The following is a 19079-nucleotide window of genomic DNA, read 5'->3' as shown; positions in this document are numbered from 1 at the left end:
AACATTAATCTTACCTAAACCATTCTCGCATAACTAAACTGTCTTCTTAATTATGTTTTCTTATGGAATGAACCAAATTTACATTATTATTTGCATTTTATGTCATAGTGTTTTATCCGATTGCAGCGCCTTTGAATGAAATGAGGACATGGCAGTAATGATAACCATTTCTTGGTTGTTATGTAGTTGGGGTCAGGCACAGTGACTGCAGCTGCAGCCGTACTATTTTATAATTTGAAAACGTCGTTCTCAAATAAATGTGCTCAGTCCTGTACACAGTGTCAGCATCTGTGTGACTGGACATGATTGATGATTGACGTACACTGTGCATGCGCACATTCATGTAAACAGGGAATCAATTCTCCGCTCAGCAGTTTGCTTACAACAATGGTGAAAGGTAAGCAAGGATTTCTGTCATTAACGGAGCTTTTTTGTTCACATCTGATAGTTAAGTTGTGGCCTAGAAGAAACTAAAGCAGAGACTTGCATAGGTCTCCAAGTATGCAAGTCACAACTAAAACTAGCAGCATTATCATAAACATTAACAGGGTTGGAAAAGCGTCTGTCACTTTAAAAAGAAAAGAAAAGAAAAAAAGAATCAAATTCGAACAAATTTATAATGACCCATAATTTGTTTGAATAAATTTGGTATCACCACCTTGTGGTAGAAGCACATATTAGATAGTAGAAATACCTTGTTTCATCAGTGCAATCAATGGTGAAACATTTTTCAGTTTTGCATCTTTTTAATATACGGTAATTAAAGCGACTCATTGCATTATCTTATTGACTTTTTACAATTAGCGTGAATAATCAAACATGCATGGCCATTCCTAATCCAAAAACCCCTCATATCACGCCACAATGTACAACAAATATCCTGGCATTTGATGTTGAACTGATCTCACTTTGTTGCACCCCATCACCAGTGCCTCTCTTCCAGGTGAGAATTTTGCCTCAAATATTAATTAACCGCACTTTTGGTGAAGGTGCTAAAACAAAAACTTATCAGGGAGAAACATACATTCTGGAAGATGGGTTTTACATACATATGTTTCCACTATACAGTTCTAGTTTAGGTACCTCCTCCATGTAGGCAAGGTCGTCATTTCACGGTTGCACAAAACTGTTGTGACGTCCTTTTTTTATGCGACACACAAACTAGTGACAAACAAATACATGAAATGAAATTTTTTCAATTTCCTTGCGAAATGTTAGAGATTAACACGTTTTTCAGGATGTTTAAGTCTTTTTAAACGGATCTGCAGCTCAGCATTGTCAGGTTGATTCCTGTGTCGGATGTCACTCTCATGACTCTTCCAGTGATGATACTCTGCCCAATCAGTGGCCAGAAGTCTGTCGACGTTACATTTTAGCATCAGCTCAGCTCATGCCGAGTCGTGCTAGAACTGTATGGTGGAAAAGTGCCATAAATCACTTAACGATAACTGGTTTATCTAAAGTTATACATGGTTAGGGACTAAATTTAAAGGTTTCTAGTAGCACATGCTGAAATAAAAACCCTCCATTTGTACTCGGGGGGGGGGGGGTCTCTCTGCAGGGTTCAGCCAGGTGTTAACAACATTAGCGGTGTGAAAAGGGTAAAGCGGATATTGCAGCAGAGAGGAGCACAGGAGTGACATTTCATCACAATGATCAGATTATGCAAAGCTATCTGAGAAGCATATAATAGTCTCACTTTTAATATATGTAGCAGAGCAGCAGTGAGGAAAGGTATCATAGGACATGATGGAGGGGCAAAAGGAAGTATGGCAAAGAAAAGGAGCAGTGATGAATGGAGGAATGGGCGAAGAGGTGTGTTGAGCAAGAAGATTATAAGCTTATTAATCTAATAAAATGGCACCGTTGAGATGCAGTCAATATCTACATTGTTGTATTAAATGCAAACTTTTTAATGATGGAGCTGAAACATAATTTGCCAGTGTTTATAGATGGACGCGACTCGACAAGATGGAGCACCAGATGATCCTCATTGCTGCTTCTCTGTATCAGCCCAACATAATTATTTCAGCATTTGTTATAACTGATGTCCCTGAGTGTGTTTGCTGCCTCGATGGCCCATTCATTTTCACTGCCAAAGAACGGAGTGAATTCACTGCAGAGAGAGAGAGAGCGAGAGTGTGCAAAAGCTCCCAACACTTTGCCACTGCTGCACACAAACATGGTCCATGCACACATGTTACAAAGGTGCTACAGGAAAATGCTTCCCTGTGGAAAATAGAATGTGAGATTTTAAAACTACTGTGCCGTGTCAAATATTTCCACCTGGAACTCCACACTGTCCCCAAGCACTAAGTTGTGTCAGTTTGATCCGAAACTTGAGTGCGTTCATGAAAACAATCTTTAATATAAAAAAATACTGTTTGACTCTCCTTATCATCAGGTTGCACAGTTTATTGCCTGCTAACAGACAGGTTGTCAGCATGTGTTTGCACCTGGGTAAGTGCTGAAGATGGGAATGTGAAGAGGAGTAGAGCAAAATAAGGATCAATATCCTCCTCTGTGGTTAAGTTTTTCACTCAGTTACTCACAACTTTGTAATCGGATCATTAACATTTACTTGTACCTAGCACGGATAGCAGAGCAAACGCACTGCAACTACTGCTGAAATCTCTCATAGTTAAGTGTAGTTAAGGTAGTCCAACTTCTTCACTCACTTCCTGTCTCAGGCTCTCCCTCATCTTCCACTCTTGCTGGCTGGGGGTGCACATTATTTACAGCAGTCCACCGTTTCTGATATGGCGTCACAAAGATTCTCGCTACTAATTGGTGTGACACACATATCTTTCATTGTATTTCAAATATTTCTACTGAAGAAAATTGAGTTTGTTGGCGTTGGTTTAGAAAGATCATCGCTGGAAAAAGTCACATTGAATTTACTGGGAATAAAAACATTAGATCACAAGTTTCCAGAGCCTGGTGTTGGTGACCAGACCTTAAAATGCCCTTTTGCTTTAAAATAAAATAAGAAAATCTTGTTCTTATCGAGGCTTTTTTCGGCGAGCATCTTTGCAAAACATGTTTTATTGTGAAAATAAAGTACCGCATCTGATTTTTTTTACGTTCTACATCAATGAAGTATTTAATTTGTTTCCTTCGCAACTCACTGGGTAACAGGAACAGAAACAAACTAGTGAACGGAAAACAGTTTCATTTAAGTAACACGTATCGGGCTGCCTCCATGGGGGATTTAGCTTCTGCCACTTTCACCGTAACCTTTTCACAGCAATTCCTCGCTTGTTCAAAGGTTTGCAATTTGGTCATGTCAGAAGTGTTTCCGCGCTCTAATAGCTTAGGAGTCTAGAAGGTATCGCGTTATGTGTCCTCTTTTCCGAGCTTCTCTTTTTGCATTATTAATCTGTTGCTTTCAATGAATTTCAAACAGTATGTGCATTGCTTTGATGCCGGGGTGAGGGGCGGGTGGTGAGGGGTTTTGAAGCATCCTTGGATGTTGGGAGCACAACACATGCAAACCTTTTGGGGAGAAAATTTCTTTCAGGCTCTTTGATGCTTTTTCTGAATTTTAGTTGGAAAAGGGTCATTATTTGAAGTGATTGAGCATACCAGTCTTATACCTGTCCTCTCTTTTCACTGAAAAAGTTAAATGAGTTATCAAACTGCTTTGTAGTGTCTCGTATTGTAGTTGAGGTCTCTTGCAGCTCCAAACTAAAATCAGAGCCAGATAAGGGACTGTTTTGTTCTTTGTTGTTAATAATTCACGTTCACAGAAAAGAGCAGAGTCTCTTGTAATGGCCATGAAAGGAATTGGTTCTTGCAGTCAGACTAATTTGACTCCCCAAAATGATTGTAGCACCAGGTGAAAGAGAGGAGTGATCATGCAGACAGTCCACACTGCATCAATGCTCCCTGCAAACAACCTTGCTCTCAAGCTTATCTGGTTGAGTTGCTCATGTTTGCCCCTGGAGATAACAGTATATCACTGATGTTGAGCAACAACATTAATATTGTATTACTCACACTGTAGTGCAACTGCAAAGGCTACATACAATGTAGGTGGTTTGGTTTTTGAATCATTTAAGAACTCGTCCATGAAGACTCCAATTCTCGGCTCGGATGTCATACTGTAAATCAGTTAAAAATACTTTAAAATCCTGAAAACATGCGTTAATCTTCAACATTTAGCACGGAAATGTCTAAAATCTCAATATTTAACTGTGTGTGTGTGTGTGTGTGTGTGTGTGTGTGTGTGTGTGTGTGTGTGTGTGTGTGTGTGTGTGTGTGTGTGTGTGTGTGTGTGTGTGTGTGTGTGTGTGTGTGTGTGTGTGTGTGTGTGTGTGTGTGTGTGTGTGTGTGTGTGTGTGTGTGTGTGTGTGTGTGTGTGTGTGTGTGTGTGTGTGTGTGTGTGTGTGTGTGTGTGTGTGTGTGTAAAACTAAGTCATGCAGCCATGCTATGATGACTGCCCACATTGAGGAGGTGCTTTATAGTAATGGAAAACTAACTAAACCGTGTAGAGTCGAGCCGCGCCGAGACGAGGTGTGTCGGGACCATGTCGTGGAAAAGCGGCATTGCAGTTACTTTATTCTGTTTGGGTTTTTAAACCAAGATCATCTCAGTTCAGATTAATGTGCTATTACTAAATGTTTAGTCAGTTTAGCATCAGAACATATACTGATTATCGCTATAGTATTCTTTTGTTGACCGTCATGATTGGTTCTGTCTCTTGTCACTTCTTAAGTCACATGGCCGCTGACATTATGAAACTTTTCATAATGCACAATGGATGTTAAGCACTGCTCACCCACAATAATCACAATGTTATACTCGACACAACAACCTCTGCAGGGGTTCACTATGTTACAAAGTGGCTAAAATTCAAGATCTGACTTGAGGTCATTTTGTTTATGGGGCCAGTGTTCCGCTCAGTGCAGAGGTGATGAGAAAATGTAATGCTCCTGAGGGCAGCAGAGAGACGAGGAACCATTTACAGCCGAGCTGCTCTGGAGCCGAGCCACGTGTAAATTCTGATAACAGCGCCTCGATGAGTACGATTATTGAGGGGGAAAGGGGCTATCCTCACTGTGCAAATAAACCTGCACATAAAAAAACACACACACACACACACACACTAGTGCTAGTGAACTAATCAGTACACCTGTGGACATATCATGCACATACACACACGCTCAATTTCACAAGCTCCAAGGAAGCGGTAGATGAGAAACTAATCAAGCAGAAAATAAACAGTAATTACTTGACACTCACGAGGGAGATAGGGTACCACAGGAATACATATTGTGCCCCTCATTAATCATTAACAGACACAGAGAGACACAAGGTCAACAAACAACATTTTCATGTGTGTTTTTGTTTGTGTGCCTTTAGGTTAAATAAACACACAGCCAGAGCTACTGCAGCATAGACCTACTGCTGCGCCAGTGTGTGTGTGTGTGTGCGCGTGTGCCTCCAGGCTTTCAATTAGGATACTTCAAGCGGAAAACACGCACGCATGCACACACACACACACGCATGCACACACACAAGCATATACAGTACAAAATGGAATACAGGCACAAGCACACTCACAAACAAATGGGTGATAAAAGCAGAATAACAGAGGGATGCAATGTGCATATAGTGTAAGCATATCGCACATCAGAGAAATATAAATATGTTTTATCTCTGATTGGACAAAGAGCTAAGCTTTTTTCAGTGAGAATTCTCCCTTCATTCTGCTGAGAGCCAACCTTTATTTTTCTCACATATGTCAATTAATGTCAGATTAATGTACATTAATTTCAAGATTCCTTGACATTAATACCAAAACATCAGGTGGAGCCACACAAATATGTATACCAGTGTATTCCTTCACTACAATGAGTGTGACTATCTATTTCAAGCTCAGGCTTTAACCGCAACCAATATCTTCAAGTTTTAAAGCTACAATGGTCAACTTTTGGCCTCCACTTTTCCTTAGATTACTAAAACCGATTGCACAATGTGATGATGGAATTAGAATTTGTTTTATTTTTACACACACCAAATAGTGATAGTGAATTTGATGTCTGGATTTAGTACATCGTTTTTACACACCAGTAGTATACACATAAACCGGGCACAAGAGGCAGCACTGATCTGTGCCTAGGGAGCAATGGCGGTTGGGCACGGGGATCAGGGGCACCCCAGTCCTAGATCTGTCCCTTCCACTCGGCCATGAGCGGCCATTTCGATACTATATATAAATCCCTTCTCTTCTCTTGATTTGCGGCACAATGGAACAATTTTATTTTCTTTCCAATACAATGAGAAGAATAGTTCCTTTTTTTTTTAATGCAGTGGTGTAAACATAACACTGGCTATGAGGAAAAGTATTATGTCCTTACTGGCATCTTACAACTACTGTGTCTTTGCAACTTTGACACGACAATAATACAACTGAAACTACTAGAGACATTATATTTGTCTGCTGCCAAAGACAAATTCCTGTCAACATGCTTGTGTGTTATGATGGCATGTACGTGGTTTTGCTGCTGCTGCTGCTGCTGCTGCCTTTGAGGTGACACTCAGCAAATGGAGGACGGCGCTGAGAACCCGCAGAGTAAAACGTTGTTTGGCTCTTGATCTTCTAACCCGACTCTCCTCCTGCCTCTTCAGATGTTCACAAATCAGCCAGCTTACCATCAACACGCAGGCAGCGGGAGTGGAGCATGAGTGACTGTGTGTCTGTGTGCTCTTTGCTGAGTGTTTTGTGTGTGAGTTACTGTATATGGTACAGACCACTCATCTGTATGTGCTCCATTGGCAGTTACATAAACCATACTGTCATAAAGGCCACGGGGCATTCTGAAACACCACCAAATCAGTGCTGGGCCAATAACTCACCACCACTGTTGATTTTTTTTTTTAGATATTCAATTGTGGGATGAGCAGCCGCTACATATCTAGTAGAAAGTGGCGAGGTTGCGGGTTAGTTTGTACTGTTGTAGTGCAGCACAGGTCGCTTAGTACCATTAAACATACTTCCTTTTCCCAGAGACCAGAGGTTTGACCAATTTGCAAACCACACATACAGGAATTAAGGCTGAAATGTATCTAAACTGCACATGAGAATATTAACTTATTGGTATAACCATTAACCATTTGAGCTGAAATGCTTTAATTCTACAGTCTGTTCAGGAAATACGCCAAGTGTGGCTTCGGGGAAAAACAACCACTCTAAAAAGTGACCACTGTTAATCCTAGTGTTGTAGTACTTAAGATCGGTCTCGGTGGGGATATCAATAAATTGCTTGTGCATTTTTGGATTAACTTGTTAATATCATTACTGTGATTTTGCGTTAATCGTATTGCTTCGGGTACAACCAATAACTTGACTCATTTATCATTGGAAATATTTGTCACCATTAACGGGTGTCACCCCTCCCGCCCCCTTTCACACGCCCCCCACAAAAGTGCATGTGAGTGACAGGAGAAGAGACCGTGAGAAGATGTCAGCCAACTCATCTATAATAAAATTTGGTTACCTGAACCACAAAGACTTTTTGTGCATAAATACCTCCAAAAGAAAACACAGCGCAACGTATAAATTCTGCAAAGCGACACTAACGGTCTCGACCCCTCAAAGTCTTGGTCTTGTCTTGGTCTTGGTTTAGGTGGTCTTGACTACAACACTAGTTGTGCTCATGCTGAGTGTTGGAATGACACTGAAGGTGTTTTACTATCTACAACTGTACAAGTGTAGAGATGGTTTTTCTCCCCAGCTGAGCCTTGGGGACAGTTTGTGTGAGTCACTAGGAGGGGAAAGGAAGGGCAGATGATTTCCTTGTCATAAACATCAGCTGTTTGACATTGACTGGCGATGCTGGAATCTTGGTACAGTCTGCCTGGCGAGCCACAAGGCACAGAGACACAGCTGCACTTCCCATTTTCTTGTGTGGCAGCCAGGATTGCTGAGGTGACACACGATCCCCTCCTCTTCCTCTCACACTTCTCTTTTCATATGATCACCATTTTTTGCAGAGCAGCAGCTGTAGCTGCTCCACTGCTCACTTTCTCATGCACAACTGCAGGGGGTGTCACGCCATCTCTTCATGCCACTCATGTCAGTGTTTCATACGTGCACTCAGTGGTCATGCACTGGTCATGCACTGGTCATGCTTATTCCTGCTAAGTTCAGTTTTTTCGTGAATTCACATCTCTTTGCAAGAAAAATGGGCACACTGTCATTCTACCAAGGAGCTGACCCCATGAGCTCTCTTAATCCACTAGCATTTTTTTTCTTCATCCCAGCATTATATTGGAGGAGTTTTGGTAATGCAGCAGTCACACACTTGGCTCACATAAAGCACTTGACATCAAGCCCTGAAGCTCTAATGCATCCATGACCAAAAAAGGCTAAAAATCACAAAACAATCCTGGAACAAAGAAATGGAGTTAATGATCGTAATAAAAACATATTTCCTATTTTTTTCTGTACCAGCTGTATATGGTAAAATCCTTGATTCACAGTAATTTCCACTGAGATAAAAGATGAGGGAGGCAGAAAGATGAGTAGAGGTGAGGGGAAAAAAACATATTACAGTTCTTCCACAAATTATTTTTTCAAAGTCCCATCTGTTACTTTACTTAATGAGCCTTGAAATTGGCGAGATTACATTTTTCATTTTGCTTTCATTAGAGTGGGTGTTGCCAATCGCTGAGGATTGGTGTCGTTGCTTTGGGATTACCATAGAGCGGGCTGCAATGATGAAAGGAGCAACCAACTAAATGCGGGGCAGTAAATAGTTGAGGGAGTTCCCTGAGCTCAGATGGGGTTTGGTTCAATCAGCCTGCTGGTTTACAGCAACAGATTCAAGTGTTTGTCTCAAATTTAATCATGTAGTGCATGTGAAAATCCAGTGTTTACTTCAATTACAATAAATAAAACAATCTGCCATAAAAACGGCAGGAAAACATTTAGATTTAAAGGAACTGTTCGACTTTAAGCAGCACTTTTAGCTATCTCTCGCCTCTGCATGCTGCATAAATAAAATTAATATTGGATCCCCATCTATTGGTACAGTATTTTAATCTATTTATTGTCAGATGTAATTTCTCTGCAGTTCCTTTGCTCAGATCTGCAGTTTAAAGTATCTCATTGCATATAAGATCAATCACTCACTCACTCTTCTACTGCTTTATCCTCCACATGAGGGTTGTGGCAGGCGCTGGTGCCAATCCCAGCTGACATAGGGTGAAAGGTGGGGGTACACCCTGGACATCTGTATATTTTTAGACTATGGGAGGAAACCCGGAGAAAACCATAGCACACACGGAGAGAACATGCAAACTCCATGCAGAAAAGCCCTCATTCTGACCGGGTTCTTTGTTGGAATAGCTATCAAATGAGTGATGACTGATGTTTTGTCTTCAGCTATCTGGCTGAGCAACATTGACCATTTTGGGCTTGAGATCTAAGACCCAGAGCAACTGCCCTGTTCAGAGGCAGGACAGCCTCTTGGAGGGCAACTGTGTGGTGTGGAACCCTTGGCTCATCAGCTGTAAGGAGGGGCACACGTGACACAACATGCCCATGCTATGTAACCAGGTGACCCACATAATGCTCCTGTGTCCTTTTGTGGGCCGAGCAGCAAGAGAGTAGCTTTGCAAATGAAGTGGAAATAGTAAGGTGCTCAAATTAAGACCCTAATTATGAGGAATGACAAATATGTCTTTTGCCTTTGCAGAGAACATCACACAAGATTACACCAAATAATTTACCAGAGTAGAGACGGGTATTTGATGTGATCATATGAGGAATCAGAACAGATACATTTGAGTTGGTTGCTCTTTTCCAAATGCCCAGTGGATTCTCAAACAGCACATAATATTTTGAAATGTGAAGCTCAGTTATCACAAATTGAGTGTTGGATGAAAAAAATTGGTGAATAATGGGACGGTGCTCGTCTCATAGTTCTAAGATTATTTTAAGACTTGGCAGCTTGCACCGCACAAGAGTTTCCTGTCGTCCTTGATGGCCATTAAGAATTTGAAAAAAAAAAGCAGAATTAAGCCACAAACCGAAAAACAACGTAAGACCAAGTTATACCAAGTCAACCAGGGACTGTAGTGCGTTGTTTCATGACTAAAGGATCAAGGTTTCAGTTCAACATATTTCTCAGAAGTAGAAACAGCTAAGGTGTAAGGTGCTTCTTTTTTGACAGGAAAATGGAATCAAACTACAAATTGTGACTGAAAATGCTTCCTCTAATGTTTAAATGTGGTTCTGAGGCACTGTCTCATTTAAAAATCCTCAAAAGCTGCCGCACATTTTATGGTGACATCTGCAGATGGCATGTGTTGGCTTCCAGCTTGTGCTCGCTGGAGAGGGATTTATGGTGGAGTCGCTTTGACGGAAGATGGTAATAGAAAACTTGTTGGATATGAGGGCTCTTCTGCTTTTTAAAAAATAATGTTATACTGCTTCTATCTGTTACTTATTCAGAGAGACGATGGGTTTAATATTGACAAACCAGGTACCATTATTGCAAACACTAAGTATTTAAATGTAATCCATCAGAAGAAATGAAATATAATATTCATAATATGATAAAATGAAACTAAAGCTGCTTTCAGACATGCAGAGAAGTCCGGACATTGTCTGGACAGAAAGATGAATATGTGAACACAAATGTCTGCAGAAGTCGTGTTGAACATTCTATTGAGATTCTCATTATGTGTATATATATAATATATAATATATGGGGTGAGTTCACTGTACATCCACCTACACCTGCCACCAGGTATTTGACGGTACAAACTGACAGTTACATCGCATCCATGCCCCAATTCATGCTCTCTTTTATTTACTGTTTTACTGTAAACAGGACTAAAGTTCCCAAAATGGATATCAAACTGTATTAAAGACCTGAAACTAAGGATTGCGACCATAAACCCTTTAGTGATGTTAGTGACAAACGTACACAATCTGAGTTGCACACAAATAAAATACATGTTTCATTAATTGAGAGGTTCTGAAGAGGGGAGTTCTGAATGTGGGAAGGTCAGTGGAGTCACAGATGTGTTCTGGGAGCGTTTCAAAGGAAAACACAATCAAACAAACCAGTGGTGTTACTAACATAGTGTATCCCTGAGACAAGGGAGAGACTCCAACTTCTTCAATCACCCTTAGGAGATTTAGACATGTGTGCAAATGAACAAACAATAGTCCATTGCACGTCTGTCATGCATCCACAAAATGTGTTTTCCTGATGCTGCAGCCACTCCTGTGCTTTACACCTAATAACAATCTTCGGGAAGAACAACATCAAGTAACCAAAGCTGTTGTGGGATTAAAAAATGTTCTGTAGAGTCAAAGGTGAATTGTTGTCAATTAATTTGATTGTAAGAAATGAATCAATTTTACTTTTTACAGTGCAGCAAACCTAGCTTCTAATATAGTAAGCTTAACCTTCAAAGCACTCAATATTCCTTACAGTGAAACAAAAACAGAGTTCTAACACAATATGAATGCACACTCACATTTTCAGTTCACTTTCATCACTCACTAGTGTTGCTACCAGCCTGGTTCAGCTCTCATCACACCAGCTGTTCAGTGTCTCACTTTGGGTGCCAGTGCATCAGAAGTGACAAGAAAATTGTCTTTATGAATTATATAAAAAAAAAAACTCTCACTCATCTCTCAGAATAAGCATTTGGAATTCACAGCCATATAATGTGGGAAAACGTATTTAAACTCCTTTTAATGTCCTGTTTTTTTTTCTGCAGTAAAATGTACTAAAAGAACACCTGAGAGGTGTTTCAGAGGGAAACATGTATCCCAGATGAGATTTTCCCATAGTCAAAACTGCCCCTGGTCCCCACACTGTTCCTCTCTGTGTCAGATCTGTGGGCCACGATGCTGCAGTGATTGTGTGGGCAGGACATTTTGCAGTGGGCAGCACTGATGTCGCTCAGCTAATTCAGCCACATGCTCGACTTGTAAGGTGAATGAGTGAAACCTTCACACCAGCACATTTGCATGGTGCACTGTTGCTGACATTGCTAGTATGTGATTGACATGGCTGTGGCTCACAGAACTAAGACGACCAAAGCTTCTTTTTTTTTTTTTTTTTCCTTTGCACATACAAATGGTGCCCATTATCATAAAGTAGCACATTTTATGCTTGTCAAACTGTTTTCACATCCCATTCTGTCGTGCTATAATCTGAATATGAATAAGTAGGAGATTAATGTACAACAACTTTTAAACATGCATGTTGCGGACTTTTCTGTCTTACTACTCTCCGCCTTAGTCCAAAACATTCCACGTTGTTTGGTCATATTCTTATGTGTTCCTGCTTCTGTGGGAACTGTGGAGCATGTGCAGAGCCATTTTGGGTCCAGTTGAATGCAAAGATGCAATAGTAATTCAACTCCCAGCAGCATTATATGGGTAAGTTAGTTTTACTTTAAGAAATTCAATTTACTGACATGCATTTTAATAATAAGACGATCTTTTTTTTTCCTCTAATCAATCTAATCACTCAAACTTTATTTATATAGCACTTTTCATACAAGGCAATGCAACTCAACAACTCGACGGTTGGCTGGTATTGTGTTAAAAAACAACAACAGGGAAGTCAGGAAAAGGAAAAATGAGAAGGAAGTGAGGAAATGCTATCATGGGACTCAAAACAGCTGCAAGGGAAAACACTGGAAACTAAAGTACTAATGGGTGATCTAAACTGGAGGTAAAAGAGAAATTAAGAACCTAAGTAATAACAGATAAAATAACATAATATAATGTTAATGTAATGAATGACTCATTTCTCAGCTGCAGGAAGATAAGAACTCACACACATGACCAAAGCAACAGGCTGTCGAAGCTGTCAATTTACTGTATTCATTAGTTTTACATTGCACGATACAATCTATGAAGCTGATAAACACAGACCCATCAGCTCCATGTACACAAACAGTGAATTTATGACCCCCATTATAATCAGACAAGGGCCACACACGCATTACAAAAGCTTTTTTTCATCCCAGCCACTGAAGCACCCAGCGTGTATTAGTTTCAGTGTGTGTTCAGCATCATTCCAAGTGATTGATGATGCTGCTGCAGATGAGTAAATTGCATTTATCTTCCATTATCTTCTTTGTTGTTGATAAAGATCTTGTTAGTTGATGGAGTGTTTAGAAGAATAACTCAATTTTAAATTGAAATGAAGATACAGAAAGTGATGATAGATATAAGACATACTGTATATTATTATCTTCTGTCGCTTGTTTTAATTTGGATAAATCAGTTACAGATCATGATGTGAAATTGCTACACAGTAGTTTTTATTCAACTGTCCATAGAGATACCAACAAAATGCCTCCAAGTGCTGGTGTAGACAGTCCATTACAACAGCAGCTGCAATAAGACAAACGGTAATAAATCACTAAGAAGTGGGTATTTATTTCTCTAGCTTTGCATTTCAATCCATGTACAGAGCCTCACCAATTTAACTCTGCAGTGAACCATTCGGACAAAAGACAATCTCTCCAAGTGTTGTCAGTCTTTCTAAACAAGAGTGTGGCTGACAACACTGGAGGCCACAACGCAGCAGACCTGCAGACCTACACCAGCCAGAAAAATGTTCCTTATCCAGCAGGACATGCACTAAAGCTGATTAATATTTGAAAACTGAAGAAGCATATCACTCTCAGTCTGGAGGGATCAGAAATCAGACATATTTGTCTTTTGCTATAAGCACAAATGCAGATTTCTGCCCTCGGACATCTTGCATGCCTCGTGGTAAAACCTGATGATAATGGTTTTATGTTCCAAAGTAATTTCTCACATCTATCTCACTAGATAACGATCACAAATGCAAATAGATGTTATTACTCCAATTTATACGTCAAATGTGATGCATCAATCTTATGTGGAAAATGCATCTACTTTTGTCTGGAGACATTAAGAGTTGTGATGTATTTGTTGCTTGACGAGAAACACTTTTCTGTTTGAATCAATTTCAGGAAGCTGAGCTCACTAAAACTCGTACCTAACAAGCTTTACTACACGAGCTTTGTGTGCTAGTGTGTAAGCATTTTAAATCTTAGTCTTCTTAAAACTGAGGAGGGGCAGAGTTACCTGATTTGTGCTGACTATTAATGTGTTGACTCAATCATTACTTTCATGCTCTGGTTATTTCAGGCTAAGAAATGTTCCAATCTCTGCTTAAAGTGGATTAAACTGCTTTTCCTATAAAAATGTATGTATCCTATTCAGCCAAATTCCAAGAGAGGCAGAGTTAAATCACGGCAGCCTGAGTACTGCATATGGTCTCTCACTGCAGTCATCAACATGACCAAAGGCTTTTCTTATCATTAAATCCCCAAAGAAGCGGGTACTGGTAATAATGATCTGGCAGCCAATCAAGACAAAATTTATGCTAATGTCTAATTACGCTAATTACCATTTCTGCTGATTCCCAGCTGGGCCGACGTGTTCAAAAAAACGTTGCAGGTCGTAAAAAATTGATGGTTGAAAAACAAATCTTGCAGACTGCATGTGCACACACTGATGCACATACACCTGTAAAAATGTAAATACCTGCACACACACACACAGCTATCACATCTATGTTGGTATAAGAAGGTAACACAGTATATAACAACACTGCTTTGATGTTAATTAGCACAGGGCAAAACATGGAGGGAAGGGATGAGCAACACGAAAACCGGCAACTAGAGACATGAGCTGTTTGGGTTTGAAGGCGGCTTAGTCATGAGTCAGTAAATGCAGGAATAAAGCAGCGATGTGCAATTTTGTAGTCTGAAAATAAATGTGAGTCAACACGAGTTCAAGCCCCCTTGGAAATGTTCCATGGAATGTGTAGTAACTGTTAACAGTGGCTTTTCAATGCAGAGTTACCTACAGAAACAACCAGACCATCTACAAGAACATCCACGCTCACCAGGAAATCCAATCCTGTTGTCTTTGTAAGCATCTTTCAGCCTGATTTATACTCCACTGTGCAACATTTCAAACATGTTAAGTGACAAAAATGACATACAGTATTTCCTCTTATATTATGCAACTGTAGTCTTTTGTTGTGGACACCCTCAGGTTTAGTTGCACATTGTGATTGGACAACACATTTTCTCCCTGTAGCTCTTGTTTGGTTTGATGAATGTCCTGACGAACCTCCCGTTGTCCTGTCAGTAGAAGTAGTAGCCAGCCAGAGGCTAGTGTGTGGTTGCCATGGAGATGACTGAATCACTGCAGCCTAATTTTATATTGCTACGCTGCTCTTTAAGTTTTGTCAGGAGACCATAATCAAATGTTGAGCAATTAAACATAAAATGGGATTTATGTTTCCTCCAGCTGAAGGGTCAGAAATCCCATATTGAGAACCTCTGACAGCATTAGTATTTTACACATGGTGGAAATAACATGTAGGTATCACCAGACTCATTTGTGATGCATTTAATAAGCGTTATAGGGCTATAGGGTCTTTATTGAATTTCACTGAGACAGCTTCATAGTTAGTCAGGATGTCATTTTCGAATCCAAACACAGAGCAAAAAAACACGCCAAGCTGTAGTTTCAGGCTCTTCCTCTGAATCTAGTGTTTAAGTGTCAAAGTCCACCATTTGCTACAAAACGGGACACATAACAGGTTTCAGGCGCTCTTGTTGACTTGTTTGTCACGAGTCAGATGTTTTATGGAACAACAAAGGATTTTGCTAACTTAAATGGTCTAGTGTGTGATATTCAGTGTTTATTGGTAGAAACTGAAAACTACCAATAAGTATGTTCATATAATGGCATGTTTGCACCAAGTGGAACATTTTGATTACAGTGCAGTACGTATTCTTCCCTTGGGCTTACAGAATAATGGTAAAGTACTGTACGGCTGGAGCTAGACCCACAACAGTCAGCTGATTTGGTGACAGAAAAGCGCCACTCCCTTGCAACCGATATTTCTTCAATGCCCGCAGTCTATTCTCAAACACAGTTTGACGTCTTGTTGAGACACATAGAAGGCCACCGTAGGTCTTTTATGGGGCTTTTCCACTATATAGTTCCAGCATGACGGCTTGGCATGGCACAACTCTACTCGGTTTGGTATTGTTTTCCATTACTATAGTACCTCCTCGACGTGGGCGGAGTCATTGCACAGCTGCATGATTTATACGTGACACACTCAAACTTGTAAAGCAGTTGTTTTCGGTGTACTGAATCATTCATTCATCATACACCAGACTCTGTTAAATATCGAGATTTTAGAAATTTCATTGCTAAATGTTGGCTTTTTTTTTTAAACAGATCTACAGTTCGGCATTGTTCGGTTTGATTGCTGTGTCAGATGTCGCGCTCATGACTCTTCCAGTGATGACACTGTGCCAATCAGTGGCCGGCAGTCTGTCGACGTCACATTTAGGCTCAGCACGGCTCAGCACGTTTGGAACCTCACCAGAGCAGGCACTAAAAAAGTACTAGGTAATATCCCTAATGGAAAAGCAAAAAAAAAAATAGTTGGGTCCATAACATGCATGACAAAGGTAGGGGTGAGAGGAGGAGTCCTTCATTTGTTACAGTCTGCAGTCTTACCATGAGGCACTAATTGGCACTAATTCTTACACACTGGACCTTCAAGAGACAAAGGGTGGCAATCCACATAGTCGCCACTCTGTGTAGTAAAGTATAACTTCACCTGTGAGTGTTCAACCTGTTCTAAGGTTCTAAGCTCTAAGGTTTGTTTAGATTAAGAGAGGTGGAGAGAACAATGGCAGAAGATGCAGTGCTGACCACTGAGACTCATCCATCTAGAACATGCTGAGTTGCTCAGCTTCATTTACTGGCTTCAAGTCAACTTTAAAGAGACTAAGTGCTTTTCTGATTTTGACTGAGAACAACTCCATGCTGCACAGTACTTGATAAAACATATCACCACACCTCATCACCACCATCATCATCATCATCATCATCACCACATTAATACCAGAGCCACGTTCCCCTTAAACACAGAACAGCTTCTCTTTCCTTTGCATGTTATTAGAAAACGAAAGACTCGGGTTGCCAGATTGGGACACTTAATTATTTAAAAGCTGTAATAGCCCCTGTTGTGTGTGACTCCAAAATGTATTTTATTGAGGCAACCAGTAAATGAGTTGTTATAAACAGCTTGCTGGGAAGTGTATTCGCATTTTCCACCTTTCCATTTTAAGGGAAATGACGGACTGCAAACTGTGCAGACTGGATTCTCTAACATTCCCTTCTACCTGAGATTGCTGCTGGTGGTTTGGCTCTTTCTTTGTAAGTGAGTGTGAAGTATTAGGTGTGAGGAGGTTGCTGCACACACTTGCAGCTGACCATTTTTGCATGAATTTACATTAAGTCCACGGTAGTTTTTCCTAACACATCCTCAAGGAAATACAAATTTACAGGCTGTGCTCTCGGCCATGCTGTGCTAACGTCCAGCAGAACAAACCAATTACTTGTTTGACAAAATGTCCAGGTGGGTCAGTCATGCTCAATTTCCCCCTTTGCAAGCATTAAAAAGCAGGAGCAACATCTGAACAATCACAATTCAGCAAAATAACTTTCTGAAAAATGAATAAAATTGTTTCTTGTTTCTTTGTGAATATGTTGTTTTATTAATCATTTAATTAAAAATAACCACATAGGATAAATTACAACTGAGTTACACTTTTATCTGTGTAGACCTGAGACGTTTATGGATTATCTTTAATGCCCCATAAAAGAAAGAAAAAAAGAAAAATCATCAGCTTTCAGAAAATTATACCAAAGCTCATCACTACATTTTATAAATGGTGTGTTGCAAATTAGTGTCATTAGAAACCCTAAAACACTAGTGGTGACATTAGCAGAATTCTCCAGGGCTTTGTGCAGAATAAACATTCTCCATTAAAAGCGCTATTAATATCCTCCCTCCACTGTCAATTGAGTTGAACATCTGTGACCATGGGGGATCAGGGGAGTGAGCTGTGGGAAAAACCTCACAGCAGTGTTGTTTCCACTGCAAGCTCGAACCCCCGCGGTGTGGAGCCCTGCACTGCATGAAGAGATAAACCTGTGGCGTTCTATCTTCAGTGTGGCTGGTAAAATCCCCTGAGTGTTACGTCCACTTGCCTGGTCACCACATCCAGCAACTACACCAGTATTTGTATATTTAATAAAAGATATATATATATATATGAGATATATAGAATTATATTTTTCATAATTTTTTCTACAGCCTCCAAAACTAAAAAAGTCACATGCTGTTCCCTTTTTTTTTTTATCTTGTTCCCAATTAAGTCAGTTTCGCAGCGCTATGTTCTTTACACCGTAATTGCTGCAAATCGACATTGAACGGTTAATTTAATGACTGTGAACTATGTGTGAACCGTTGAAGAGAAAATGAAATGTCCTTATCCACCGTAAATCCACCACACTGTCACTTCAGTGGCTGCAACCCCAGAGCGCACTGCTGCGCCCTGCTGTGCCATGATCGGCGCACTTTGACGGAGCAGCTGTGCAACATCTGACACTGTCATGACTTATATCCGCGCTGCAGCAGTAAATATCAGTCATCAATTAATATATAACCGTCGACAGCAGCCGTTAAATCTCTTATTCATGATATATCTGCCCACGCGTTAGCGCGCGGGTCGTGCGTAAAAGCCCGACTTCATCCGGACGCATATCTGTTTTTAAAACATGACATAGTCCTACCTCGCTCATGATGGAAGGTGATGTAGAGGCTTTTTTTCCTGCTTCCAGTTGCGGGAGGAGTAGTTTGAGTAGCAGTGGTCTTTTAAAGAGTGGCTCGCCGCGGAGTGAGATGCTTTATACCGTGTTCAGCCCAACTGCTCCGTGTCATCACGTCACCAGTAAACCAATAGGAATGCCGTGGGCACATGTGAATCCCAAGTCACCACCCAACTTCTTCAAATATTCATATGCTGTGTCAGCCCTTTTCATCATCCTCAGCCAAACTGAGCTTCTCCTGCTGATAAACAGCAAACCTTTTTTTAAAAGGTTTACAGAAGAGATACTGCAAAATATTCAATCCAGGTATAAGTACTAAGTATAAGGTATACATTGGAGCCCATATGA

The 19079-nt window shown here is 40.4% G+C and overlaps 1 protein-coding gene across 1 annotated transcript in view; it reads right to left on the bottom strand.

The window, feature by feature from the left end:
• pcp4b (Purkinje cell protein 4b) overlaps positions 1-18831 on the bottom strand; it is a 28067-nt gene extending 9236 nt beyond the window's left edge. The window contains exon 1 of the mRNA XM_058634271.1: positions 18696-18831. Coding sequence (XP_058490254.1) covers positions 18696-18704 — 9 coding nt within the window. The 5' untranslated portion in view covers positions 18705-18831. The remainder of the gene's footprint in view (positions 1-18695) is intronic.
• Between the last annotated feature and the right edge of the window lie 248 nt (positions 18832-19079).

The sequence above is a fragment of the Solea solea genome, chromosome 7 (assembly GCF_958295425.1).
Source record: "Solea solea chromosome 7, fSolSol10.1, whole genome shotgun sequence".
Classification (NCBI taxonomy): Eukaryota; Metazoa; Chordata; class Actinopteri; order Pleuronectiformes; family Soleidae; genus Solea; species Solea solea.
Note: the sequence above shows the minus strand (reverse complement) of the source record. Positions and strands in the feature narration are given on the sequence as shown.